The following is a 27,564-nucleotide window of genomic DNA, read 5'->3' on the forward strand; positions in this document are numbered from 1 at the left end:
GGGGCTGGGCTGTGTGGCCAGGGTGGGTGTGGCCAGCTCAATGTCACTTGTGTCAGAGGTATCTGTGGTGCAGCTATGGGATCCTCCTGCCCCCCCTGCCAGAAAAAAACAGAGCTTGGGAGAGCCGCGATGACCTCCTGAAGCTCTTTGCCAGTGAAAACAGACCTCAGGAAGGCAGCCTGGTCTAAGGCTATGGGCCAGGTCTAAACACCCCACGGGCTGGATCTGGCCAGTGGCCATGAGTTTGACACCCTCGATCTGGATGACCTTATTTGGACTTGGAGCAAAACAGGGCTAAAGCAAGGGTGGGTTCCTGCCAGCATTACTGCCTATTCAGTGAGCCTGCAATTTTGCGTGCATGTGCTTGCTTCACTCATGCACGCACGAGACATGCACTCTGCACACATGCGCAGTTGCCTACAAAGAGATCTGCACATGCAGAGAAGATTTTAAAAAAGGAAAAAAAATGCCGTCCTGACCAGTGAACCAATTTGGAGGCATGGCAAGCCTGGATCACTGATGGTTCCAGTGATCCAGACTGGAAAACTACTACTGTTTTGGCAGAACCAGTCCAAACTGATAGGAACCCACCTCTGGGCTAAAGTTAGGAGACCAGTAAGAAATGCCGGGAGCATATTAGAAAAATGGAAGGCAATGCCAAGAAAAGGGCATGAATGTGTCTGCATAACCAGCAGGAGGAGAAAATAACTCCATTGTGTTGATTTAGAGCAAGGGTGTCAAACTCATTTTGCGTGCATGTGCTTGCTTCACTCATGCACGGACGAGACATGCACTCTGCACACATGCGCAGTTGCCTACAAAGAGATCTGCACATGCACAGAAGATTTAAAAAAAGGAAAAAAAATGCCGTCCTGACCAGTGAACCAATTTGGAGGCATGGCAAGCCTGGATCACTGATGGTTCCAGTGATCCAGACTGGAAAACTACTACTGTTTTGGCAGAACCAGTCCAAACTGATAGGAACCCACCTCTGGGCTAAAGTTAGGAGACCAGTAAGAAATGCCGGGAGCATATTAGAAAAATGGAAGGCAATGCCAAGAAAAGGGCATGAATGTGTCTGCATAACTAGCAGGAGGAGAAAATAACTCCATTGTGTTGATTTAGAGCAAGGGTGTCAAACTCAAGGCCCGGGGGCCAGATCCGGCCTGCAGAGTGCTTAGAACTGCCCTGCGGGGCTGCCCTGGAAATGCTGAAGAACTGGCCCATGGTGCCTCTGCCAGTGAAAACCAAGCTTGGAAGGGTTGCGTGTGGCCCTTCTGGACTCCATTTTCCCTGGCAGAGGGTTGCTGGAGGCCATCACAGCCAGAAATGGAGTTCAGGAGCCCATTTTTGCTGGCAGAACATTTTGCTGGCAGAACCAAAGGTGCCCTCGACATGAGGGATGTCAAGCTGTCCATACCAGTAGTGGGTTGCAGGCGGGACACCCCGGTACAGGCGTACCGGTGCCTGCTGGGAGTACTGGGTACAGTTCCAGTATGGTGCTCCGGAGGGCCCGCCCGTCTTCTTCATGAAGCAATATGAGCCCCTTTACTCTGGAACAAAAGGAGCTAAATTGCTCTCCTTTGCAGACCTAGCAGCTTCTTTGGGTTGTCACATTGGCCAGAAGAATCAAAGAAGAGGCAGTACACAATGTCTTCTCCTGGTCAATCATGTCCCCTACAACAGTAGTTGTAGACTTATTATGCAATTATCTATGTTCCCAAGACTAAATAATGTCTTCTTTGTATTATTTCTAGGGAACTTTTTTCCAAAGATTACACCGAGACTCATTATTCCCCAGATGGCAGAGAAATTACAACAAGCCCTTTGGTTGAGGTAATGTTCAGAGCATCTCACTTTTATGAAATAAATTGAAAATATGTGTGCACAATAGTCAAAATATGCATATACTAGAGCAGGCTATTCAAACAAGAAGGGCTGTATATGCATGAAGTGTCTTATATTGAGAATGTTCTGTGTAAGGATTTGTGGGTTGTTAAAACCCAGTTGATTCTACTTATTGAATTAGAGCAACATCTTAATCAATCAGTTGTTTCCTACCGATTAAAAACAAACATTTTGGGGACTGAGCTCCACAAACAGGTTTATTTTAAAAAATGTCATGTTTATAGGATCCACTCTGCTTTTTAATCCGATTGCATTGATACAAAGGGACGTGGTAGCTCAGTGGCTAAGACACTGAGCTTGTCAATCGAAAGGTCGGCAGTTCAGTGGTTTGAACCCTTAGTACTGTGTAACACAGTGAGCTCCCTTTATTTGTCCTAGCTTCTGCCAACCCACCAGTTCGAAAGCATGTAAAAATGCAACTAGAAAAATAGGAACCAACTTGGGTGGGAAGGTAACAGCATTCTGTGCACCTTTGGCATTTAGTCATGCCAGCCAGGTGACTACAGAGACGTCTTTGGACAGCGCTGGCTCTTCAGCTTTGAAACAGAGATGAGCATTGCTCCCTAGAGTCGGGAACGACTAGCACATATGTGCAAGGGGAACCTTTACCTTTACACTGATAAATGCAAAAAAAAAAACACATTTGTGTAGAATACCAAAAGTAAGAGGAATTCACAATGCTTCTATAGAATATAGAAACCCACACTTAAATGGGCCAGAACCAGTTATAATATCACAGCACTAACATGCTTTCTTGACTCCCTCCTCCCAAATTCATCTTTGTCTCCAAAGATTGTCTATTTCTGAATTAGCATCTTCAAAGGTCATACAAACTGTTCTTACTTAATGTGTAAAAGAAATCTGCTTTGATAATTTGATGTCTATCTACATGGGTCCTGCTTGCAGAAGATGCTAGGAATCAAAATTCAATACCAGTTGGAGTCTTCCAAGTTATATAGGGATTTTTAGTGTAGTGTTAGTATTGTGTATTTGTGTCTCTGATGTGTTTCTCAAAGCTTTCATTGTGTGGACTCAAGTAAATATGCAATTGATATCATAGGTAAATATGGTTCCCCCCCACACATTGTGATAATATTTCAGAACATAGGACAATGAGCAAGACTTAAAATTTATTCAGCAAATCCTGTGGTGCAGGAGTAGATTTGACCTCCAAGAAGATCAAGTTGGTGGAGAAAAGTTCTTGTAACTTGAAAACCACATTTTATATTCCTTTGTTGATTGTCTGCCCAAATGTTCTTAGCTTTTTTCATCCATGGGGTTCTTCCTGCAGTGATATTCTGTAATTCCAAATAACCAAGAGTTATTTGTAAAATACATTTGTTTGAAAGTCAATGTCTTTTGGCATTTGTGTACTGCATGTGATTATTTCTCTCTGTTATAAACATTCACTTCCTTACATTCAGAACAGTTCAAAGCCAGTTCTGTTCTAGGACCAGCATTTGCAAAGTCATATCTCATTTACAATCAGCACAGGTTTTGGTACACCTTAATTTCAATCTCTGTGGGAGGACATATGATCCATTTTGGGGACTGGGTGGCTTTGTGCTTGCTGAGAGATCTCATTTTTAGAGATTTATCACAGGGACACAGGTGTTGCTGTCTGTATTCCAAGACAAACAAATGATTCTCCACCACCCCAACACACACACATATCTCAATGTTATTAATCTATTAAAGAGATGTGTTGGACTTCAATTCCCATTGCCTCAAGCATTCTTTGAGATTTTCTACAGAAAAAGTCATTAAGTCAGAATACAAATTATGACTATGTTAATTAAAACCACTTGAAGAAGTCATTGCTTTGCATGCAATTCTAGATTATTTCCTTTGATTCCCCTTTTTTAAGGTTCTGTCTGAAGGAATTCTTCCCCTTTTTGGCATGCTGCAGGAGGTGGGGGTGGGAGGCACTGTCCTACGGTGGTTCTCCTCTTACTCTCGGACAGGTCGCAGTCGGTGTTAGTCGGAGGGCAGAGATCGACCCCTAGGCCCCTAACGTGTGGGGTGCCGCAGGGTTCGGTCCTGTCCCCCCTTCTTTTTAATATCTACATGAAACCGCTGGGAGAGATCATCCAACGGCACGGGATAAAATACCACCAATATGCAGACGATACACAGCTGTATCTGTCCGCCCCGTGCCAACTCAATGAAGCGATGGACGTGATGAGCCAGGGCCTTGAAGCTGTTAGAGACTGGATGGGGGTTAACAAGCTTGTACTCAATCCAGATAAGACCGAGTGGCTGTTGTGCTTCCCTCCCACTAATTGGCCAAGTGTTCCATCTCTCAGGCTGGGGGGTCAAATTGTACGCCCCTCAGACAGGGTCCGCAACTTGGGAGTCCTCCTGGACCCACAGCTGACTTTTGAACACCATTTGTCAGCTGTGACCAGGGGGGCATTTGCCCAGGTTCGCCTGGTGCACCAGTTGCGTCCCTACCTGAACCGGGAGGCTCTCACAACAGTCACTCATGCCCTTGTGACCTCTAGGCTGGAGTACTGCAATGTGCTCTACATGGGACTGCCCTTGAAGAGCATTCGGCGACTTCAGCTGGTCCAGAATGCGGCCGCACGAGCGATCGTGGGTGCACCTCGTTTCACCCACGTAACACCTATCCTCCGTGAGCTGCACTGGCTGCCTGTTGATATCCGGGTGCGCTTCAAGGTGCTGGTTGTCACCTACAAAGCCCTTCATGGTATTGGATCTGGGTACTTGAGAGACCGCCTACTGCCAATTACCTCCACTAGACCAATAAGATCGCATAGATTAGGCCTCCTCCGAATTCCATCAGCCAGCCAACTACCCGGAGGAGAGCCTTCTCGGTGGCTGCTCCGACCCTCTGGAACGAACTCCCCGTGGAGATCCGGACCCTCACCACCCTCCAGACCTTCCGCGCTGCCCTTAAAATCTGGCTGTCCCAGCAGGCCTGGGGCTAATGACTTTAACCCCACCCGAATGGTATGACTGTTGTGCTTTTTTTTTTTTTTTAACAATGTACTGTCTTCTTGTTGTAACTTATTTGTCTTCCCCTCCCCCTGAAATGTGAGCCGCCCTGAGTCCCCTCAGGGAAAAGGGCGGCATACAAATAAAGTATACAATACAATACAATACAATACAATGCTCAAAGAATTTTCTACTTTTATCCCTTCTTCCTGATATCTGATTCACACAAGACACTTCTCTTAAATGCTTTTTGAGAACTTTTCAAGGAAATGGCAAAAGCCAGTTAAATCTCACAAGACTTGTGTTTATGCAGCAAAATGTGAATAAAAAATGCTGCAACATAAGCTAAAAAACCTGATTTAATTTAGAATGAGCAAATAGATATTTGGAGCCCTAAATGCTGCATGGATTAAGCTGGAAAGGGAGTTTATTTATTTATTTATTTTAAAAAAAACTTATTTAAATTATGTATAAGATAAAGGTGAAGAAGTCCCCGTATGTTTTACTCCAGTAGCTGTAGCCAACTTTACAGGGTGTTTCTTTAAGCCATTGAGACTGTCTGAAGATGAGACATCATGCCACAGCACAAAGCACACAGCAAAACACAGAGTGCAGGTGCTTTTCCACCAAAATAGTACCTATTTTTCTACTCACATTTGCATGCTGTCAAACTGCTAGGTGAGCAGGAGCTGAGGCAATTGACAGGAGCTCAACACTTGGGTCTCAAATGTGAGCTGTTGTTTTCCAGCTACCATACCTAGCATCTTAACTGCTAAGACATCACACCAGATTGTGCTGCATCAATTCAACTATGCTGGGATAAGAGCCGTGGTGGTGCAGGAATTAGCTAACAGTCATTTACTTGTAAGATAAGGGAAGTTAGATCTGCCACAATCCAAAATGACATACAATTGAACAGCCGATGTTAGAGAGAGCCTGCTGGTGGAGGATTACTCCAGTTTCACCCGAGGGCTTTCTAAAAGCATTTGTTTTTCTATAGCTGATAGCACATTGCCCCTATTCAGAAAAACTCTTCCCTTTTCTTCACATGAAAAAGTCTAGTGAGTATCTGCTTTGACTCTTGCAAAATATTGCAAGAAACAGTGGTTTTGTATTTGTTGTTGTTAATTGCAAAGTCATGTCTGACCCATCACAACCCCATGGACAATGTTCCTCCAGGCCTTCCTGTCAGTGGTGAAATTCAAAAATGTTTACTACTGGTTCTATGAGTGTGGTTTGGTGGCCATGGTGTACCTTGGTGGGCATGGCTTGGTGGGCATGGCAGTGGAAGGATACTGCAAAATCCCCATTATCACCCCACTCTGGGACCAGCCAGAGGTGGTATTTGCCGGTTCTTCAAACCACTCAAAATTTCCACTCCGAAAAAATTTCCACTACCAGTTCTCCAGAACCTGCTGGATTTCGCCCCTGCTTTCTGTCCTCTACCATCCTCTGGAGTCCATTTAGCTCAGGCCAACTGCTTCATCCAGCCACCTCATTCTCTGTTGTCCCATTCTTCTTTGGCCCTCAATCCATCCTAGCTCTTCTCCAGTTAGTCCTTCCTTCTCATTAGGTGGCCAAAGTATTTGAGTTTCCTCTTCAGAATCTACCTTTCTAAAGAGCAGTCAGGGTTGATTTCCTCTAGGACTGACTGGTTTGGTTGTCTTGTAGTCCAAGTGACTTGAAGGAGTCTTTGGTTTTGTGTAGGAAGCCTCTTCCTAGACTCAATTATCAATTTGCAAATGATGTTTCAGATCTGGAAGTGCGAAAGTGTATCTTGCTTTGGTTTTTGGTGTTGGAGAAAACTTCGACATAATGCTGTTCCTCAGTGTGTTTATGCATATAGTACATACATAGCACATTCCTAAGTAAAGACTCAATGTGCTTGTCTTGCTCTTTGGAATAGAATGATATATAGGCAACTTTTTGGAAGCAACTTCTAGCAAAGTGAAAAGAAAAATATTTTAATACCCTCCCCCCTTTCTACCTTGTCAACAAAATCCTGATAAAGCAGATAGGCATAGAATTTTGATCAACAAAATCCTGCATCAGAAAATAGGAAAATCTAAGTAGTAACTTTTTTTAAAAAAATATTTCTGTCAATTAAGCAAGAAAATGTGAGTCTGCTTTTTATTTATAGCTGCTGTCCAAAACACTAAGTCAGCCAACGATTTTACCAACTTATATACCAAGTAGGGTGGAGAATCAGAACTGGTATTGAGTCATGAAAAATAGCATCTGGGAGACCTTCTTTGGCAGGGAATAAATTATTGGAAGGTGGCTCAGTGGCTAAGATTCTGAGCTTGTCTATCAGAAAGATTGGCAGTTTGGCAGTTTGAATCCCTAGTGCTGCATAATGGAGTGAGCTCCTATTACTTGTCCCAGCTTCTGCCAACCTAGCAGTTCAAAAGCATGCAAATGCAAGTAGAAAAATAGGGACCACTTTGGTGGGAAGGTAACAGTGTTCCATGCGCCTTCGGTGTTTAGTCATGTCGGTCATATGACCACGGAGTTGTCTTCGGACAGCACTGGCTCCTTGAGTTGTTCCTAGAGTCAGGAATGACTAGCACATATGTGTGAGGGAAACTTTTACCATTACTTTAAATTATTGGATGATTTTTAAAATGCCACATAGATGCATCAAACTGTACACTGAGAATTGCCAATCTAAAATTTTATTTCCCTTTAGTTGTTTTTCATGCATTTCTCTCTCACACTCTCATTTGGAATGCTCAAGTATTTCACAGAGCCACTTATAGCTCTCTCATTAGTAAATTAAAGCAATCTTTAAGTAACATTTTTAACATCTTTCTATGGGAACATTTTTGAGATTTCTTTTAAATGGACTCAGCCCAGAAAAAAACATTTCCCCATCTAGGAATGATGGCGTCAGAGTTTATGAAATCTTGAGGATCACATATTCCCCAGTTCTGCAATAGAATTCTTTATTAGCCAAGTGTGATTGGTCACACAAGGAATTTGTCTTTGGTGCATATGCTCTCAGGTACCTAAAGAGAATAAAATACATTCATGAATAATAAAAAGATACAACACTTAGTGATAGTCATAGGGTACAAATAAGCAATCAAATCATACTAGGAAACAATCAATATAAATTGTAAGGATACAAGCAACAAAGTTACAATCATACAGTCATAAATGGGAGGAAATGGTGATAGGAACAATGAGAAGATTAATCGTAATGCAGACTTAGTGAGTAGTTTGACAGTGTTGAGGGAATTATTTGTTTAGCAGAGTGATGACATTTGGGAAAAAATGCTGTTCTTGTGTCTAGTTGTTCTGGTGTGCAGTGCTCTGTAGTGTTGTTTTGAGGGTAGAAGTTGAAACAATTTATGTCCAGGATGTGAGGGATGTTTTTCATGTTTCTCTCAAGGATATTGATTGATTGACTGATTGATTCAATTTCTATAGTTGCTCATTTCAAGCAATAACTCTGGACAGCTTATAAAAATCAAGATAGCAGTCACAAAGGTACCATCAAAGTTCTGCCTGTTTTTGGTCTGTATTGCAATGGCGCCAGCAACAATATTCTTTGGATATCCTTGAATTCAGGTTAAGTTCTCCCATATAAGCTCTGTTGAAAAGTTAAATAATTTGGGAGCACAGGTGTGCAGTGCAGCTTGCTTTTAGGGAAAATTGTGTGTTTCTACAAGTCTACAAAATATGCTCATTTTGAAACAATCAGTCATTCTGATTCCTACAATGGATTAATGACTGCAAAAGTTGGTGGAGTTAGCAAAGATGGTTAAATTGAATGCTTTGATTAAAGGGGAAAAATCACAATTACTTTTGGAAACCACTTCTGGACTTTGTGCTTGAGGTGGGAAAAAAAGTGAAACTTTGATTTTGGGTTTTACTGATTAGACAGGTTTGTTGCTTTAGAAATGGCTAGTTTATACTGTTATGTAAAAGTAAAAAGTTGAGGTTTAATACTATTATCTTATTTTACTGCACCAAAAGGAGTCGGAAATCAATGCATTTTCTTTCTTTCCCCCCCTTTCCCTATACTTTTCCCTTCGCTACTTTCCCACTATATTCTTTTGCATTTTATATTATAATCTAATAAAAAAAAGAAACAATCAATAGTAGTCAGATTTTTTATCCCACCAATCAAACTATTCTGGACTGTTTTCTGTCTTGCTCATTACTTCACTTATGTGGTGGAATACATTGGAACCACATTACTGCTTAACAAATCACAGTCCAATCCAGTGTAGTCTTCTTGCTTCCATACAGGATCACTGCTACTATAGCGGGCACATCCAGAATGATACTGACTCAACTGCAAGCATTAATGCGTGCCATGGTTTGAAGTAAGATACTGTCTTATCTTTTCTTTATTTCATAAGAATGAAGTATATTATTACTGTTCTTAAAGCTGTTATAGTTAAAAAGTGGAACATCACTTTCTTATGAAAATTAGTTGCATAACTTTAAACTTTTTGGTTGGATACTTAGAAGAACTGCTGCTCGCCAGCAGATACAGTAGGGAGTTAAATCTCTGTCTAAAGGAGCTTCCAAGACCCTGTCTCCTTTGTACAAGGAAGCTGATGTTACAGGAAGAGAAGATAAGTAGGTTTCAGATTATGAAGGAAGTGTAGGACGTAGCTAGGAAGTATACAGGAAGAAGTAAGCAGACTTTCAGTTCTACCAGAAACATTTTCTTGAGCCATTCTGCACACTTTCTCCAACCAGCTAGATATCTTAGCTGTATAAAGATTCCAAAATTTAGAAGGACCAAATTATCATTAGCCTGATTCAATGTCTTCCTGACAGTCATTACTGAAGGAAGACATCAGGAGATCCCCTTTGAAGAAAGACTATGTCCATGTGGCAGAAGAATAATTGAAATGACAGAATAAGTTGTTGCAGGTGTTATTATGTTAGGTATTTACTAAATATCCTGATAGTTTTGACTTCTATCTAAAGTTGTTATTGTCAGATCAATATGATTTCATTTCCTTGACCACAACCAAGCGCTGTTTTACAGTTTGTATTCTACACACTATTTTCTCTTACATATTTTAGAACAATTATATTTTATCCTTTTTTATCTTTATTAACTGTGACTTTCATGTTTTATGTGCTGATCTATGAGCAACAAAAGATTGATTTGATTGTCTACAGTAGGGAAATATATAAGATATATAGTATTTCACCCCTGTGAAATAAAATTGTACAAGAAAACCTGAATCTTCCAACATGTATAGTCTTACATTTTCACAGCTAGAAACATTTTCTACCTTTTAAACAATAATTTAGGAATTGTACAGTGTTGGATTCCATGACAAACTAAATCCATACAAATGTTGTATACGTAATTCATAATTGTACTGATAAAGTGCAATATCTTATTTTTTTCTGAGCTTAAGGTGTATCTTTGAGAAGCAGGAGAAAGTGATATGTAAACTAGGGAAAACTATGACTCAGTTTATTTTCAGGAGGGATTCATAAAGATAAGTTATGTTGACTTTCTTAGTTAAAACTGACTATTCAATATAGAATAGCCAGTTTGAACTGGCTTTGTGTTCTCTGAGCTTAATTGTTTACTTGCAGATGTTTCATTGCCCAACTAGGTAACATCTAGTGCACTAATGAGGTTACTAGCTGAGTAATGAAATGTTTGCAGGAAAACAACCAAGGACCCCACAGTTCAACCCTGAGCTCCGAATATTCTTTTCTATTGGTCTTCCACATTGTGAAATTCATTTTTTTTACTACTGATTCTGAGGGAGTGGCTTGGTGGGCATGACAGGGGAAGGATACTGCAAAATCTCCACTCCCACCCCACTTTGGGGCCAGCCAGAGGTGGTATTTGCCAGTTCTCTGAACTACTCAAAATTTCCACGACCAGTTCTCCAGAGCCTGTCAGAATCTACTGGATTTCACCCCTGGTCTTCTACCTCTAATCATGCTTTTAAAAATGAACCTACAATTGTTTTACAGAGGGTATTTCAAGAATCAGGGTGAGAAGTACCTTATTGAACCTATGAAGCTTTCTGACAGTGAAGCCCATGCAGTCTACAAATATGAAAATCTGGAAGAAGAGGATGACACCCCCAAAATCTGTGGGGTAACCAATACTACTTGGGACTCAGATGAGCCCCTCACAAAGACCTCTCGGATGAGCATGAATATTGAAGTAAGTCTCACATTAAACCCTCAAGAATATGACATGGTTTGAGAACAGGGAATCATTTACTTGTTTTTAAATTGTAAAATGAAAGATAAATTCTCTAGGACTGCTAAAAAGATTTCAGAAGATAAGATCCCTAAACATCCATTCCACCCATGCTGCAGAAGAACATATGGAAACACAATGAACAGAAAATACACATTTCAGGTTTACATCATTTTCTATGGTCATCCAAACTTAATTTAGAAAATAGAAAAGGAATTCTTTATTGGCCAAGTGGGATTGGACACACAACGAATTTGTCTTTGGTGCATACGCTCTCAGTGTACATAAAAAGAAAAGATACATTCATCAAGAATCATAAGGTACAACACTTAATGATAGTCAATAGGGTACAAATAAGCAATCAGGAAATAATCAATATCAATATAAATCGTAAGATTCAAGCAACAAAGTTATAGCCCTGCAGTCATAAGTGGGAGGAGATGGGTGATAGGAATGATGAGAAGACTAATAGTAATAGCAATGCAGCCTTAGAGAATAGTTTGAGAGTAGTGAGGAAATTATTTGTTTAGCAGACTGATGGTGTTTGGGAAAAAACTTGTGTCTGGTTGTCTTGGTGTGCAGTGTTCTGTAGTATCATTTTGAGGATAGGAGTTGAAACAATTTATGTCCAGGATGCGAGGGATCTGTTTTCATGGCCCTCTTTTTGACTTGTGCAGTATACAGGTCCTCAATGGAAGGCAGGTTAGTAGTCATTGTTTTTTCTGCAGTTCTGATTATCCTTTGAAGTCCGTGTCTGTCTTGTTGGGCTGCAGAGCCAAACCAGACAGTTACAGAGGTGCAGATGACAAACTCAATAATTGCCTTGTAGAACTGTATCAGCAGCTCCTTGGGCAGTTTGAGCTCCTTAAGTTGGCGCAGAAAGAACATTCTTTATTGCACTTTTTAATGACATTTTTGATATTAAGTGTCCATTTTAGGTCTTGAGATATGATAGAACCTAGAAATTTGAAGGTCTCTACCATTGATAGTGTGTTGTCTAGTATTATAAGAGGGCATAGTATAGTAAGTGGTTCAAAACAGATTCAGCTGAGTTTCCAAATCATCACAACTTTCTGAATCGGTTTAGAAATAAGTGTAATCAAATTATCAGTTGGAGGCCTCTTTTATTATGCATCCATAGGGGACTTGGGATTGAGGGTAAAACTGGTTTGAAATACTAAATCAAAGTGCTTTGCGATGTCTAATTAGACCAATACCTAATCTTGATTCAATTTTCCAATATGATTTGAATCATCAAGTTGAATTGAAGCAAGGATTGAATAAAAATTGACAAAGTGAATCTGGTTAATCATTGCAAAGTTTCCTCGTTCTGAGAAATTTCCCAGCACATTCTAAAGTGCTGAAGTTTTAACAAGCTCTCTCACAATAAATGTCTTCTTCAAAGAGCCAATATTTCTAAAAGTTCAAGGACTTTGTTGAGGGAGTATAACAAGATTATCTGATGATGACCCAACATTTCTGTTGACTGCAGGAAGCAACATGTCTAAACAGTCTTTTGGTTCATGTTTTGTCTAGAAAAAGGAATACTTGCAGGCCAGAAAATATGTTGAGTTTTATGTAGCGGCAGACAACAGAGTGGTAAGTATCCTGAATACCATTTTTTTCCTTTCTGCATTGAACACAAAATTTTGTTTTTGTCTTTTTCAGTGTGGGTGTTTTTGAAGACATCACCAAAAACAACATTCTAACTACATTTTATCCTAAAATATGTATTAAAATATACTTTAACAATTTTTGTTTTTTTATTATTGGACCTGACCCCTATCTCCAAACTTAAGTCACAATTGAAATTCAATGATTCTCTGATTTGTACTAAATTGTTCCTGCAATTTACCTAAATTTTAATGATAGTTTATCCAGAAATGCCCAGATCAGGAAACTGAAGTTAGTTAACATGGAGAATATAAATGAAGAGTAAAAGAGAGAATCACCATACGTCTCTTCTACCTGGGAAATCTAGCATTCCAAGATCCAGAGGAAAATTCACGAGGAGATTTTTGAATTAGTGGGAGGATGGGCAAATCTGGATGTTTTGCTTTCCCTTATTTGTTTATTTATTTCAAAAGTCTTACATTCAAGTGGCTTTTTAAATTACATTGAAATATAAATATACTTTGGCTTCTATGCCTCCCAGCATATAATTTTTTTTTATTCACACTTTGCTTGATTTTGAAAATAAGTTTCCCTAGCAGAAACATATTTTAATTTATTTTTATGAATATATGGATTTGAAATTGATTTTCTCCTTTTGTGTGTTTGTGCAAGTATGAGTTTCAATTAATAAATTGGTTCAAGAGGTCAACATTATGTATTGTTAATTTTCAAACTATCATTCATATCATTGGTGGAATTCAAATTTTTTTACTACCGGTTCTGCAGGCGCATCTTGGTGGGCATGGCGTGGCTTGGTGGGCATGGCAGTGAAAGGATATTGTAAAATCTACATTCCCTCCCCATTCCAGGGGAAGGTTACTGAAAAATCCTCATTTCCTCCTGATCGGCTGGGACTTGGGAGGCAGAGAATAGATGGGGGCAGGGCCAGTCAGAGGTGGTATTTACCGGTTCTCCAAACTACTCAAAATTTCTGCTATCTGTTCTCCAGAACTGGTCAGAACCTGCTGAATACCACCTCTGATTCAGTTTAAATATATTTCTCCATCATAACTAGCTCAAATAGAAGCTAACCTTTGGTTAATAGACAAGTAAGATCCACATTTTACTTAGCCAACCTCATTTGCAGTAATATAGCATTTGCAGTAAAACAACTCTTGGGGATATTTGAACTCTCAGAATGTGCACATTTCCCCCCAATAAAATAAAACTAGATACCAGTCTGAGCTTTCTCTTTTAATACTATTGCAAAAGGGAACATCTTATGCAAATTTATTTCAGGGAAATTGGTCTCAGGCTGGTGGAATTTAAATCCAGTTTGTAGTGAAGAATGTTTAACTTTTCTGAGCAGAGAAATACAGTTTCCAATTAAGGAATTGAAAGGTTTTCAATAGGCTGACCAAAATTTTCTCCAACCAGGAGGAAAACGCATGTGTGATGCTGAAAAATTTGTTAATATATTAATGTAGATTCAAATTAGGTTAAACAATCAGCAAAAAATAATTCATCAGTGTGCTTGGATATAGAATTATTATTTTTATCTGAATCAGCAAATTCCATGAATTTTTTTAAGTCTCTTACTTTCCCTGACATGTTCTTTCTCTCTCTCTCTCTTTCAATCCCTCCATCCAAAAAATACCTCTTCTTAACCTTTTTGTCTTTTCTGTAGTTCAGGAAGTACAACCGGAACATCACAGAAACAAGGCTGAGAATATTTGATATGGTCAACTATATAAATACGGTAAGACAACATGGCAAAAGTTATTTCACTTTTTGGATTTAAACCTCTCAAATTTTCACTGTGTTCACACAACAAACTTAACCAGGTAAAGAGACCTAGGAGATGCACTTCTACAAGAATGTTAACTTTTCCAGTTTTGAGTTCAGCAAAGCTGGGTCATTTGGTAAACTTGTGATCCAGTATGCAAGGCCAGTTCAGAAAATGGGTTAGTTCAGTAACTAAGTTAATAAGCCTCTTATGTGAATACAACCACTGTTTCAGGAGGATGCAAGTCCAAAACTGTTGCAAGAATTCAATCAGTAATAGATTTCAGTACCTGGATTCTTTCATGGCTGCGGTTACTCTGCTGAACTTGAAGATTAGAAAGAGGTTATTTTAGTAAGACTATTTTAAAGTTAAATGATTACGAACATGATCTCTGAGAAGAAAGCAGGAGAGAGGAACCCAGTTAAGTTGGACAGTTTGAGTTGAGGGGTGGGCTGCTACTGGTTCTCCCGGGATTAGGAGAACCCATAACTAACAATGACTGGTTCAGAGAACCTCCAAATACCACCCCTGGCTGGCCCCACCCATCAACCTCACCTGCCACTCCCACCTCACGCCTCCCCTCCCAGGAGTCTCCAAGCAGCCCGTTTTGGATGCAAAGTAAGCGCAGGGCCTGCTCAAAGTCTCGGGGAGGGGAAAAAATAGGCCTCCCAGTAGTTCCAAAAGGCCGGAAACAGGCTCATTTCTTGAAATGGACTTGTTTCTGGCCTCCAGAGGGCCTCCGGAACCTGGGGGAAGCAGTTTTCGCCCACCCAGAGGCTCAAGGGAAGCCCTTGGAGCCTGGGGAAGGCGAAAACAGCCCTCCTGCTGTGGTGCAGGAGACCAGCTAGGCCACACCCACCATGGTCACGCCCACCCAGCAACCAGGCAGAGAACCCATTGCTGAAATTTTTGAAGCCCACCCCCGGTTGGGCTGTGACACTTAAAAGGAGATCCACTCATATTGTACTATTATATAGTATACTATTATACATCTTGTACCTATTCACCTTGTTCACCATCTTTACTGTTGATGATTAGTTAGAATCAGGGAAACCAGACAAAGGGTCAAATCTCCCTTAAAGTCCTCCTCCACTTTTGTTGCTGATGAAAGAGAATAATCACCTGTTTATCATTTATTTCTCCTGCTTAAAGAATAGCAATAGCAATAGCAGTTAGACTTATATACTGCTTCATAGGGCTTTCAGCCCTCTCTAAGCGGTTTACAGAGTCAGCATATTGCCCCCACAGTCTGGGTCCTCATTTTACCCACCTCGGAAGCATGGAAGGCTGAGTCAACCCTGAGCCGGTGAGATTTGAACCGCTGAACTGCAGATAACAGTCAGCTGAAGTGGCCTGCAGTACTGCACCCTAACCACTGCGCCACCTTGACTCTTAGCGGCCAGCAGGGCTTTTGGACATAGCAGCAGGGCGGCTTTTGCCTCTAGCGCTGGGGCGGCAGGGCGGCTTTTGCCTCTAGCGCTGGGGCGGCTTTGGTTCCATCCAGCATTGATTCTTTGAAGCTTTCCATAGGTCCTCTCTGCTTTTAATCTTTACTCTAGAGATTTTCTTCTATGGATTCCCAAATCTATTCCATTTCACTCACCCATAGAGGCCAATGTCAGTTGCTTTTTAGTCTTGAAATGTTTCTCAAAGTTTACTTGTGTTTGAGTTTCTGATTGATGTCATGTCCACCACACAGGTTTACAAAGTTCTGAAAATTCACATAGCGTTTATTGGCTTAGAAATTTGGTCCGATGCAGACAAGATTGAGATCAACGAAGCAGCAGGTGTCACTTTGAACCGCTTTTCAACGTGGAGAGAGTCTGTTTTGAAGAGGCGCAAAAATAATGATATTGCTCAGTTACTCACGTATGTCTGATTGTTGGGAAAAGGAAGGGGGTGGCCGGGAGTGGAGGATTATGGGAAAGTGAGTGCTTGCACAGAACTTCCATTCTATGCTGCATGCTTTAAACCACGTGTAAACTATATTTCAAAGCCAAACATTTTTTTGTAGATGAGATCTAGTTTTGAGAAATCCTTGAATGATTGCAGGTCAAAAACTCAGCTTGATTTCATTTCATCTGGATTTGAAATTGAAACTGAACTGATTATCTTGTTATGCTTTGGCTGTACTTACACCTGCATTTTTAACCCGATTAAATGATGTTTTGGTTCCCATTCTGTACCAGCTGAATGAATACTTCCATTACACAAGAGATAAACCAAGAATAAAATAAAATAATAAAATAGCTAATCTTGAGTTTGACAGGTTGTCTAAAACTGTCATCTAAATCTTAATGTGATCTGGTTATAGATGCAGTGTGAGTTCAGCCTATATATTGCCATACAATTTTATGAGTGCAAAATTGACAAATTTACTGGATTATATCTATAATATATTGGACAAGTAATAACTGTGGTGTGAGCAATCCTACAAGATCTGTGCACAACGTATGGGTCTTATAAAATATATTAGGGGCTAGATAGAATGCATATCAAAGCAAAAAAGGAGAATATAAAAAATTGAAAAAAAAATCAATTTTATTTTTCCCACAGATGTTGATTTGATTCCTCCCCTTAATCACTTTTCCAAGCTCAAGTTTTTTTTTATAACACCACAGCTAAACTGATAGGAGAAATCGAATTATGAAAGAAATCTGCATTTGGGGTTTTTACAGTACATGGAATTTAAACTAACCTAATGGGCTGGATTCATACAAAATGCTAACCCTTTTCCCCAACTTAATGAAGGTTAGCATCAACCAAGCTTAGCATGTAATGAAAATTCACCCTGAATATGTTTAACAATCTGCTTAGTCAAATGACTTGGGTGAGTAGAGCCTAAAATGAATTCTAACATCCTGACTGGCAGGAACTGAGGACAGGATTAGCAATAGCAATAACACTGAGACTTATATACCACTTTACAGTGTTTTTACAGCCCTCTCTAAGCGGTATACAGAGTCAGTGTATTGCCCCCAACAATCTGGGGTCCTCATTTTACCCACCTAGGAAGGATGGAAGTTAACCTTGTGTCTGGTGAAATTCGAACTGCCAAATTGCAGGCATCCAGCAGTCAGCAGAAGTAGCTTGCAGTACTGCACTCCCACCACTGAGTCACCGCGGCTCATAAGAGGTTTCATACAGCCCATGGGTGGGTTCTGGCCAGCATTACTGCTGGTTCGCTTGGGTGCGCGCTCCACAATGCACACGCACTGGATGCGCGCTGTGCTCACATGCACAGTTCAAGGGCAAAAAGATGGCAATGGCGGCGACCAGGGAACTGATATGGGAGCGTTGCTGGCTTGCATCACTGCTGGGTCTGCAACTCAGGCCTGCATACCACTATCAGTTCAGCGGAACTGGTCCAAACCAGTAGAAACCCACCTCTGATATGGCCCAAGGCTACAGATTGTGCTCCCATCTTCTACAAATTTTACTCCCCTTTTCTTTCTTATAGGGGTATTGACTTCACTGGACCAACTGTAGGATTGGCTTTCCTCGCTTCTATGTGCAATCCTTCATTTTCTACAGGAGTTATTCAGGTTGGTAGAAAAGCTGCCTGTTATGACTTCGGCTTCAGGAGAAAGCATAAAGCACAATCTTAGTCCCCCAAACCCTCTTTTATTTAGAGCGCTGTAATTTATGGTCATTAACACTCCGCAAGGCTTCACAAACAGTCTGTGAAGGTTCCGACAGATGTCTGCTTGACTTGCCACAGTCTTTCAGGGGAATGTTGATAAACACCCCCATTATCTCGCTTGGAAGGCTGCCAAAGACCTAATTGCCAAATGCAGAGCAAGGCCAAACTGAGCAGAGTCAAACAGAACTTTTCAAAGCTTGAACCGACCAGATGAACTAATTGCTTCCTGCAAAAGCTCACAGCCCATTTGCTCTTCTTTTATGTCTTATGGAGGGGCCAATCATCTCCAAGCCTTACTCCCAAGTCGACCCTGTTTTCTTAATTGTTCTTGCCTTCTGGCAGCTCTGCGCTTGCACACACTGGGACCAGACTCCCGTTGTTCTTCTGCCTTGCTGATATTAGACTCTGGAGGCTCCAGAGGCAGCAAATAACTATGAGATGACCTTGGTCCCCTCTCTGCCTCTGACGCAGAGCCCTTGTCCGAGCCTTCCCCAGACTCCAGGACTGGCCCATGTTCCTTCCCAACCACCTCACTGTCTGAATCAGCTGCCAGGTCTGCTGGCCATAATACTATCTGTTACTTGGTTATGGTCAATGAAAGCACGTTAATGCAGGAATAACTTTATTACAAATAAAGACTTTTTATATTTGATCCACAATATTTTTATCCATCTTTATATATATGAATTTGACATCTCCAAACTATAATTGCCAATCTCAGTTAAGTTCATAAGTTGAGGAATACTGGTGTAATCCTTTAGCTTCAGATTTCAGAGAAACATACTTTTTAGTGCTTCTCCACATTAAAAACCAATCACTAGTTGCAAACCCTGTTGCCTATAGAAAAAGTAGCATGATCTGGAGAAAGGTTCTTACCCCTTCCACTCTCTTTGAAGCTAGATTTCTATTAAATTAAAAATCTATTCAATGTTTTTAACATGGACAAATAAATAATACTTTTAATTAATAAAAATAATAAATAATAGAAGACCCCTTTGTACTATCACAGCATTCCAGTGAGATAATTGTGGATAAAGTGCCATCTCTAAGCTACTGAAAGGAAAACTGTTAGTACCCTTTGTTATTTTAAAGAAAGAGAATACTTTTTATAGGAAACTCTAGTTCAGCTTTGCAAATCATTAATCTTTTTTTCTAACTCTTTGATTTTTCATTAGAAAGTCCTTGAGCAAAGGTTTCAGCTCAGTGCTAGTAATAATTAAATTCACCTTCAGTTCCTTGGAGGACTAACAATAGACAAAGTGTTCTCTTGTTTTCAGGATCACGGAAGCAATCCACTTGTTACTGGTTCAACAATGGCCCATGAGATGGGTCATAATTTTGGCATGGAGCATGACTCAGATCAGTGTATTTGCAAGAGTGGCAGATGCATTATGAGTGCCCAGCAAAGGTAACGGCTCAAGAAAACTTTTAATGCCTTTCAAATCGAGATGTTTTCAAACAGTTGCAGTTAACCATAGTGTAAAGAAATAGCATAGGAAGCATAACCCAAGGCTACTTCTGCTGCCTGCTGGTTTCCTGGAGTTTGGCAGTCGGATTCTCATCGGCTCAAGGTTGACTCAGTCTTCCATCCTTCTGAGGTGGGTAAAATGAGGACCCATATTGTTGGGGCAATAGGTTGTCTCTGTAAACCAGTTAGGAAGGGCTGGAAAACACTGTGAAACAGTGTGTAAGTCTAAGTGCTAGTGCTAAAGACTTCCCTAAAGTGGGAAGCAGAATGGGAAAAAATATTCTGAACTAGGCAACAGCAGAAGGAAAAGGATAAATTAGTTTCTTGTGGGTTTTCCTGCCTTGCTCCTTTATCAAGGTAGAAGATATGTTATATCTTTCATATATTACAATCTGCTGAAATCAGCAGGTAGTAACATACAGGTAGTCATCAACGTTTGTTTAGCAACCATTTGAAGTTACATTTGAAGGCACTGAAAAAGCTGGCTTACGACTTCACTTACAACCATCCCTTCAGTTGCATGGCAACCAGCAGGCCTTTATGATGGTGGCAGCCTCCTGGGTTCATGTGATTACCATTTCCTGACCTTTCTAACTGTCTTCTGATAAGACAGTGGAGGAAACCTGACTTCTTAATGGTTTTGTGGTTCACTTAACAACTGCCTTGTTTACCAATGGAAATTCTGGTCCCAGTTATGGTTGTATGTTGAGGATTTACCTGTATTATATTGCTAGCGCTTGTCTAGCCTCTACTTCTTCAAGAAGGAAAAGGAAAAGGAGGATAGAATGTTTCAGGTAACTGAGGATTTAATAGCTGCCAGCTGATGTAAGGTTGTAATCTGTAAGCTAATGCAATGAGGATGATTCAGCAATATATGGTATTGCCTTGTTAAGACTCTGGTGGGGTCCACACAAGGCATTTCTCCTTTAAGAGGGATCTATATATAAGTGGCCATTAGAGGGCATTTTTCTCTCTCTTATCATGTATCTCATTTCTCTCCTTCAGCTCCTTCATAGCTGAGTGGTAAGGGATTTATTTACCATGTGCATATCGGTATATATTTGTATATAAACCTCTATTAATTGTATAAAGGTTCTGTGTGCTGTGTGCTCTGTTTTGCTCCTGGGTTTATCTCATAATACTAGTTGCTATGCAAAAACTCTGACAGAATGGAGAGGAGAGGAGAGCAGAGAAGAGGAGAGCAGAGGAGAGGAGAGGAAATGTCAGGTCTTAGGAATTGTCTGTTACAAAGCACCCAATAACCTTGTGTGCAAGATTTTTGTATAGCCTCAGTGACCATGCCACCTATTGTCAAATTGGTTTCTTCTGCCGAAACTCTAGGGCTATGTTGCCTCATTTTTTATGCAATGGCAATGAGTTCAGGAAGTATTGAGAATGCTATGTAATGCTATGTAACCTTTCCTGCCCTTACTTTTTGTGCGTCATTGTTACTTTTTAATACTTCAAAACCACTTTGTGGTATTTTGTGCAGAAAGCCTTGCATAGAGAACAGTTTGCTCAATAAACCTCATTTAATGGCTCTGGTGCAACTTTGATCTTAAAAGACCATATTGAGTCTTTAGTGGCCCCCAGCAGATCATCTTTGGGTTCTTGATTTCCCTCTAATTTGAGGACCAATAATTATGATTTGTAATATTAGGAAGGGGCTTGAGTGGACTTGGTGATAGCATGTTGACATCTCTTTAAGTATGCACTTTCAGAACCCAGTGGCAAGTTGGTGGTATTATGACCTTTTCAGCAAAAGAAGTCTAATAGTATATTAACTCTCCCTTTACCTTAAAATATTCCAAGTGTGTGCCTTGGTAAAGCCACACTTTGAATACTGCATTCAATTTTGTCGCCATGATTTAGAAAAGATGTGGAGACTCTAGAAAGAGTGCAGAGAAGAGCAACAAAGATGATTAGGGGACTGGAGGCTAAAACATATGAAGAACGGTTGCAGGAACTGGATATGTCTAGTTTAATGAAAAGAAGGACCAGGGGAGACATGATAGCAGTGTTCCAATATCTCAGGGGTTGCCACAAAGAAGAGGGAGTCAAACTATTCTCCAAGGCACCTGAGGTAGAACAAGAAGCAATGGGTGGAAACTAATTAAGGAGAGAAGCAACTTAAACTGAGGAGAAATTTCCTGACAGTTAGAACAATTAATCAGTGGAACAACTTGCCTCCAGAAGTTGTGAATGCCCCAACACTGCAAGTCTTTAAGAAGATTGTCTGAAACGGTGTAGGGTTTCCTGCATAGGCCGGGGGTTGGACTAGAAGATCTCCAAGGTCCCTTCCAACTCTGTTATTGTATTGTATTGTATTATTCCTTTGTTATAAAAAGTACAAACCTTTCTTCTTCAATAGCAATAGCACTTAGACTTATATACCGCTTCACAGTGCTTTTACAGCTCACTCTAAGCAGTTTACAGAATCAGCATCTTGCTCCCAACAATCTGGGTCCTCATTTTACGAACTTCAGAAGGATGGAAGGTTGATTCAACCTTGTAGCTGGTGAGATTTGAACTGTCAAATTGCAGACAGACAGTAGGCAGCAGAAGTAGCCCGCAGTACTGAACTCTAACCACTTTACCACCTTGGCTCCAAAAGAAGAAAAGAAAAAGAGGGTCAAGATTTTACTCTTTTCTCTTCAATTATGTTATTGCTCCTTCATCATCATCACATCAGCAACATCAGTGTATCATTTCCAGGCCTCCCTTCCACAGTGACATTGACCAAAAATGAAAACAAAAGGCAGCCCACTCAAACACCAGACGTAGCTTAAGCAACTAAAACCACATGGAGTTCTCCATTGCAAATTCATTGTGTTAAAAAAAAGAAAAAACGTTAGTGAAATTAAAAATGGGGGAACATAATCTGGTAGTAAGATCAAGTGGTGCAAAGAGTTCTTGTTAAAGCCATCTTGTTAATTTTAGAGGAAAAAAACACTGTTTTGTTCATTAGCCATTTTTTCCTATTTTATAAGGTTGTGGGGTTTTTTTGTTTGTTTTGTTTTGTGATGAATTCTGTTCCTGGTTGAAATATGGATGATGTCATGATCTTATATTGGTTCACCTTTACAGCTATACCCCTCCCCAGGAGTTCAGTTCTTGCAGTTTACAGGACTTTCAGAATTTTATCTTGAAGAAAAGCCCACAATGCATCCTCAACAAACCCACCAGGAAAGATATAATTTCACCTGCAATTTGTGGGAATGACTTCGTGGAGGAGGGAGAGGAATGTGACTGTGGTTCTCCAGAGGTATGTTTCTTTTTCTTTTTTTAATGAACAAGGGTGGTTCCAAAAAGTCTATCAAAAATAGGAATCCTTGCAAAATCATCTGTTTTTCTAACTGGCATAAGCCCTCCAATAGGTTGATTTGTGAATGGCATACGTTTGTGTCCTTTATGTACATATATTATGCAGTGGTTTCCTGGATTTAAGACAGTTATAGAGGAATGGAGAACTGATACCCCACTACTACTTTGGGAAGAATAACATATTTTTAAAAATGAGTGATTTATCACTCCAAGAAAATCCTTCCCTATTGAAAACCCCTATTCTATTGAAATGGTCACATTACTTTCTCAACATGGCCACATTATCTATCCCCACTATTTTCTTGAGCTTCTTCTTCCCAGAATGTATTATCCTTAATCTCTGCTTTCAACATGTAGTCCTCAATGGAAACATAGAAGGAAGTGTGCACTGGGGTAGCTCAATGTTCTGTCTTAGGCCCAGTTCTCTTCAACAACTTTATAAATGATCTAGATGAGGGGATAGAAGAGAAACTCATCAGAGTTGCAGATGATTCCAAGCTGCCAGGAATTGCCAACACTCAGTGACGTGCGGTGAGGTTTATGGCTGGTGAGGCAAGCGGGCAAAAGCTGCCCTATGTCGGACACAGCGGCAAGGCATTTGGATGCCCTGGCACCGTGTCCGTCATAGAGCGGGATATGTCCCACTCTATGTCGGACATTGCAGCAGGGCTTTAAAGCCCCGGTGCCGTGTCCGCCATAGAGGCGGGACACATCCCGCTCTATTTCGGACATGGAGCCGGGGCTTTAAAGCCCGGCCGCTGTGTCTGCCATAGAGGAAAAACTTCCTTAGACCAACGGAAGACTTTAAAAGCAGAGAGGACCTATGGAAAGCTTCAAAGAATCAATGCTGGATGGAACCAAAGCCGCCCCAGCGCTAGAGGCAAAAGCCGCCCTGCCGCCCCAGCGCTAGAGGCAAAAGCCGCCCTGCTGCTATGTCCAAAAGCCCTGCTGGCCGCTAAGAGTCAAGGTGGCGCAGTGGTTAGGGTGCAGTACTGCAGGCCACTTCAGCTGACTGTTATCTGCAGTTCAGCGGTTCAAATCTCACCGGCTCAAGGTTGACTCAGCCTTCCATCCTTCCGAGGTGGGTGAAATGAGGACCCGGATTGTTGGGGGCGATATGCTGACTCTGTAAACTGCTTAGAGAGGGCTGAAAGCCCTATGAAGCGGTATATAAGTCTAACTGCTATTGCTATTGCTATGTCCCACATAAAAAATAAAGTGCCAGTCCGTGCGCCAGCATAGGCGGGTAAAACACACACATAAATTACTTACAATAACACAATTACTTACAAATTACATTAATTTTGAATTACTTCACAATTAGGAAGTGAGGATGTTTTTATTTGTTTTATTCTTTTCACATAAGAAATATCAGATTATATTTCACATAGAGATGCCATCATCCATTTGCAATAACAAAAACCCAGGTAACTATTAATCACATCCACTTCCTAGCTTCAATCAATAAGAAGGAGCACACAAGGCAGAAATAACAGTTCTCCTTTTCAAAATAGACCAATTAAAAGAAACCAGGAAGAAAAGTTTATATGCTTGGTTTTCAGGAATGTAAAAATGATTGCTGCGATGCTGCAACTTGTAAACTGAACCCTGGAGCAAAGTGTGCAGATGGAGAATGTTGTGAGAAATGTCAGGTAAGTCTTGTTTATTTTTAACACCAGGAGAGATTTTACCTTGTTCCTTACTAGCCACATGAAAATGTGATCTCTTGGTGGCTTACTGGGAACAAAAACATTTTAACCTATTCCCATCCCTTCTTCCAGTTCATTGGACCCTTATGAACATATCCATAGGGAGGGCAGTTTAGCGAAATTTCTGTATTGTACTGTCTCAGTCTAAAATACACTTGCTGTGAAAATAATATATATCCTTCTTTGACTGAGTTTGCATGGACACACAGTTTAAATGGGTTTAGTCCCCCAAAGGAGTTAAAACACAGCACTGAGACCTTAGGTGGGGAGCCCAAAGGACCATGAAGGCAGTGGGGGTGGATTGGTACCATGATACCCTTCCCCTTTCCTTTGTCAACTAATTTTAACAGGGTTTAATTATTCCTGTCTCCTTAAACATTTTTTTATAATTTTTAAGTTTTTAATTTTAAATATTCTAACATTTTAATTTTTATATAGTATTTCATATTTTGATGTGTTATTATATACCTCCTTCGTGGACAGAGATGAGCAGTTCAGAAATGTAAAACATGAATGAATGAATGAATGAATGAATGAATGAATGAATGAATGAAGGCAATGTTTGAGATTGATGCCCTAACTCAGTTCCTTGGCTTTCTAGAAGATTCTAAGTGACCATGGCAGTTACTTTCTCATAGCAAATAAGGGAAGCTGGGACCTCTAGGCCCTAGACACAATGTCTTAAGATCTGGAGCCATTTGTAACATAGCAGCAATGCCTTGATTGGCAACCCTCAAGACAGATGAAGAGGAGGCTTTGAAATGTGTTGGGAATCATGGTGTGTCTCTTTGACCTCTGATGCTAAAGAGTGATAGCTGGGAATATTTTTCATTCTCATCCACAGTTTAAGAGAGGAGGAACAGTATGCCGAACAATGAAGCATGACTGTGATTTGCCTGAACTGTGCACTGGCCAGTCTGCCCAGTGTCCCTTGGATCGCTTCAGTGTGAATGGACGCCCATGCCAAAACAACCAAGGTTACTGCTACATGGGGAAGTGTCCCACCTTGGCAAACCAATGTATTGCTCTTTGGGGGCCAGGTAAGTCACCTTATGAGTTAAGAATAGTGATATTGCAAAACGAAATGAAACAAAACTAAATGAATCAAAACAAAACCCTAAGACAATCATTCGGCTTGATCAAAGACATTTTCTTTCTTTTTTTTCATTTCTGTTCTATATGTATTTTGTTCATAATCTTTCAAGATGAAGTTTGTTCTTCAGAGGTTTTAATGCTCAATCCTCCAGATCTTTTGTTTTAAAGCTCCAAATGTTGCTACAGAACATGGTTCAATAGTTAAATATGATAGCAATTGTAAACCAGAAATCTGAAAAGGCTGACTTTGGGGAAGGATGCAATCCCAAATTGCACAAAGATCTCTCTGTGTATGTGTCTGTGTCTGTGTCTGTGTGTTTGTGTGTGTGTGTGTTTGTGTGTGTGTGTGTGTGTATACATGCACACACACACATGCATGCATGCCATAAATAGATTGTCAGCTCAAAACTATTCTCCAATACTCTTTGTCTTAAATCAACGGGTCTTGTGAAGCAAGCCAATACTACTGGGGAAGCACAAACAATAACGTCAACTGTCATATGCTTAGAATTTTATCCATCTTGCAATGTTCCTCAAAGAGTTAATTGGGGCCACTGATTGACCCATCCCTTTTCACTGTTCTCAGTCAGAGATAATGGAGATTGAAAACGGGATGGTCTGCTAAGAATATTCATACCTGGTGACTAAAATGTTCTTTACATTTGGCATAATAATGAAAGGAACAGGTGTTGAGGGTGTTCTTGTCACTCTCTGGTAGAACATAGAACAGAATTGGAAGAGACCTTGGAGGTCTTCTACCCCAACCCCTTCAAGGTAGAAGATCCTATATCATTCTGGAGAAATAGTTGTCTGATCTCATCTTGAAAACCTCCAGTGATTGAGCACCCACAAATGTTTGGAGGCTGATAAATTCTTCTCGCTGTCAGGAAATTTCTGCTTAATTCTAGGTTGGATCTCTCTTTGATAAGATTTCATCCATTACTTCTTGTCTTGCTCTCAGATATTTTGTCTATGACAGCCCCTCAAATTTTTGAAGGTTGCTATCATGTCACCCCTAAATTCTTCGCACCTACTTCCCACAGCCATTCATGGTACAATTAAGCCTCCAGATCTCTTTATCATCTTTGTTGCTCTTCTCTGCACTTTTTCTAGGGTTTCAGCAACTTTTTTCTGTCATGCTAACCAAAACTGGATGTAGTACTCCAAGGGTGGTCTTACTGGTGCAGTCCATTTATTTAGGCCATAAATGGGACCTTGCTCTTTTATTTCCATGGCTTTCAAAATGGAAACTCTCAATTCAAACAAAGAGATCTTTATTTTGGTCAGTAAATAGCATGAAATGATGTAAAATTCCAAATAATGGTAATAGCTCAATCTTTTGCAAGTAATCCAGTTATATTCAAAAAGGCTTATGCCCAGGAATTGACAGGTATCAAGCTAAGAATGTTACATGATGATTCTTACAAGCAGAGTTTTTTAGTTTTCATACTGTGAATAAAATCCTGTCAGACTGAGATCTCCGCTAACTCGATCTACAATATAATATTTGGAAGGACATGTCTTCACCCTCTTTCTCTCACACATGATATCCAGGCAGAGTTGCCTCTTATTTCTCTGGAATGCAGTCCCTCCCTCCTGGAATTCTATCTCTTCATTTGTTCTGACCTAGGCTTTCCCAAACCACAAAGTAGACTCTTACGTCTGACAAAAACCCCTTTTTATTAAGTTACTATGAATTCCTCTCAACCACATCTAGCAAAGTCTTTCAAGGGTGAATATACAGTCACAGACCTTATCCCACTTGGAGAGCTGCCAGGCCGATATCTTCAAAACTTGACAATGAGCCTCTGAGTCACAAACCAATTAAGCACACTAATTGTCTCCTGCAGACTACAC

At 40.4% G+C, this 27,564-nt stretch overlaps 1 protein-coding gene across 2 annotated transcripts in view; it reads left to right on the top strand.

Annotated features, from left to right (window-relative positions):
* The window catches only part of LOC116516584 (zinc metalloproteinase-disintegrin-like ohanin), a 60,239-nt gene that overhangs the window by 11,931 nt on the left and 20,744 nt on the right, over positions 1-27,564 (top strand). For both annotated transcript variants that reach the window (XM_032229176.1, XM_032229177.1), the window contains exons 4-14: positions 1,758-1,836; positions 9,124-9,200; positions 10,834-11,029; positions 12,605-12,667; positions 14,370-14,441; positions 16,168-16,337; positions 17,929-18,013; positions 19,389-19,519; positions 22,667-22,844; positions 24,466-24,555; positions 25,457-25,652. In XM_032229176.1, the coding sequence (XP_032085067.1) occupies positions 1,758-1,836; positions 9,124-9,200; positions 10,834-11,029; positions 12,605-12,667; positions 14,370-14,441; positions 16,168-16,337; positions 17,929-18,013; positions 19,389-19,519; positions 22,667-22,844; positions 24,466-24,555; positions 25,457-25,652 (1,337 nt within the window). The remainder of the gene's footprint in view (positions 1-1,757; positions 1,837-9,123; positions 9,201-10,833; positions 11,030-12,604; positions 12,668-14,369; positions 14,442-16,167; positions 16,338-17,928; positions 18,014-19,388; positions 19,520-22,666; positions 22,845-24,465; positions 24,556-25,456; positions 25,653-27,564) is intronic.

The sequence above is a fragment of the Thamnophis elegans genome, chromosome 13 (genome assembly GCF_009769535.1).
Source record: "Thamnophis elegans isolate rThaEle1 chromosome 13, rThaEle1.pri, whole genome shotgun sequence".
Lineage (NCBI taxonomy): Eukaryota > Metazoa > Chordata > Lepidosauria > Squamata > Colubridae > Thamnophis > Thamnophis elegans.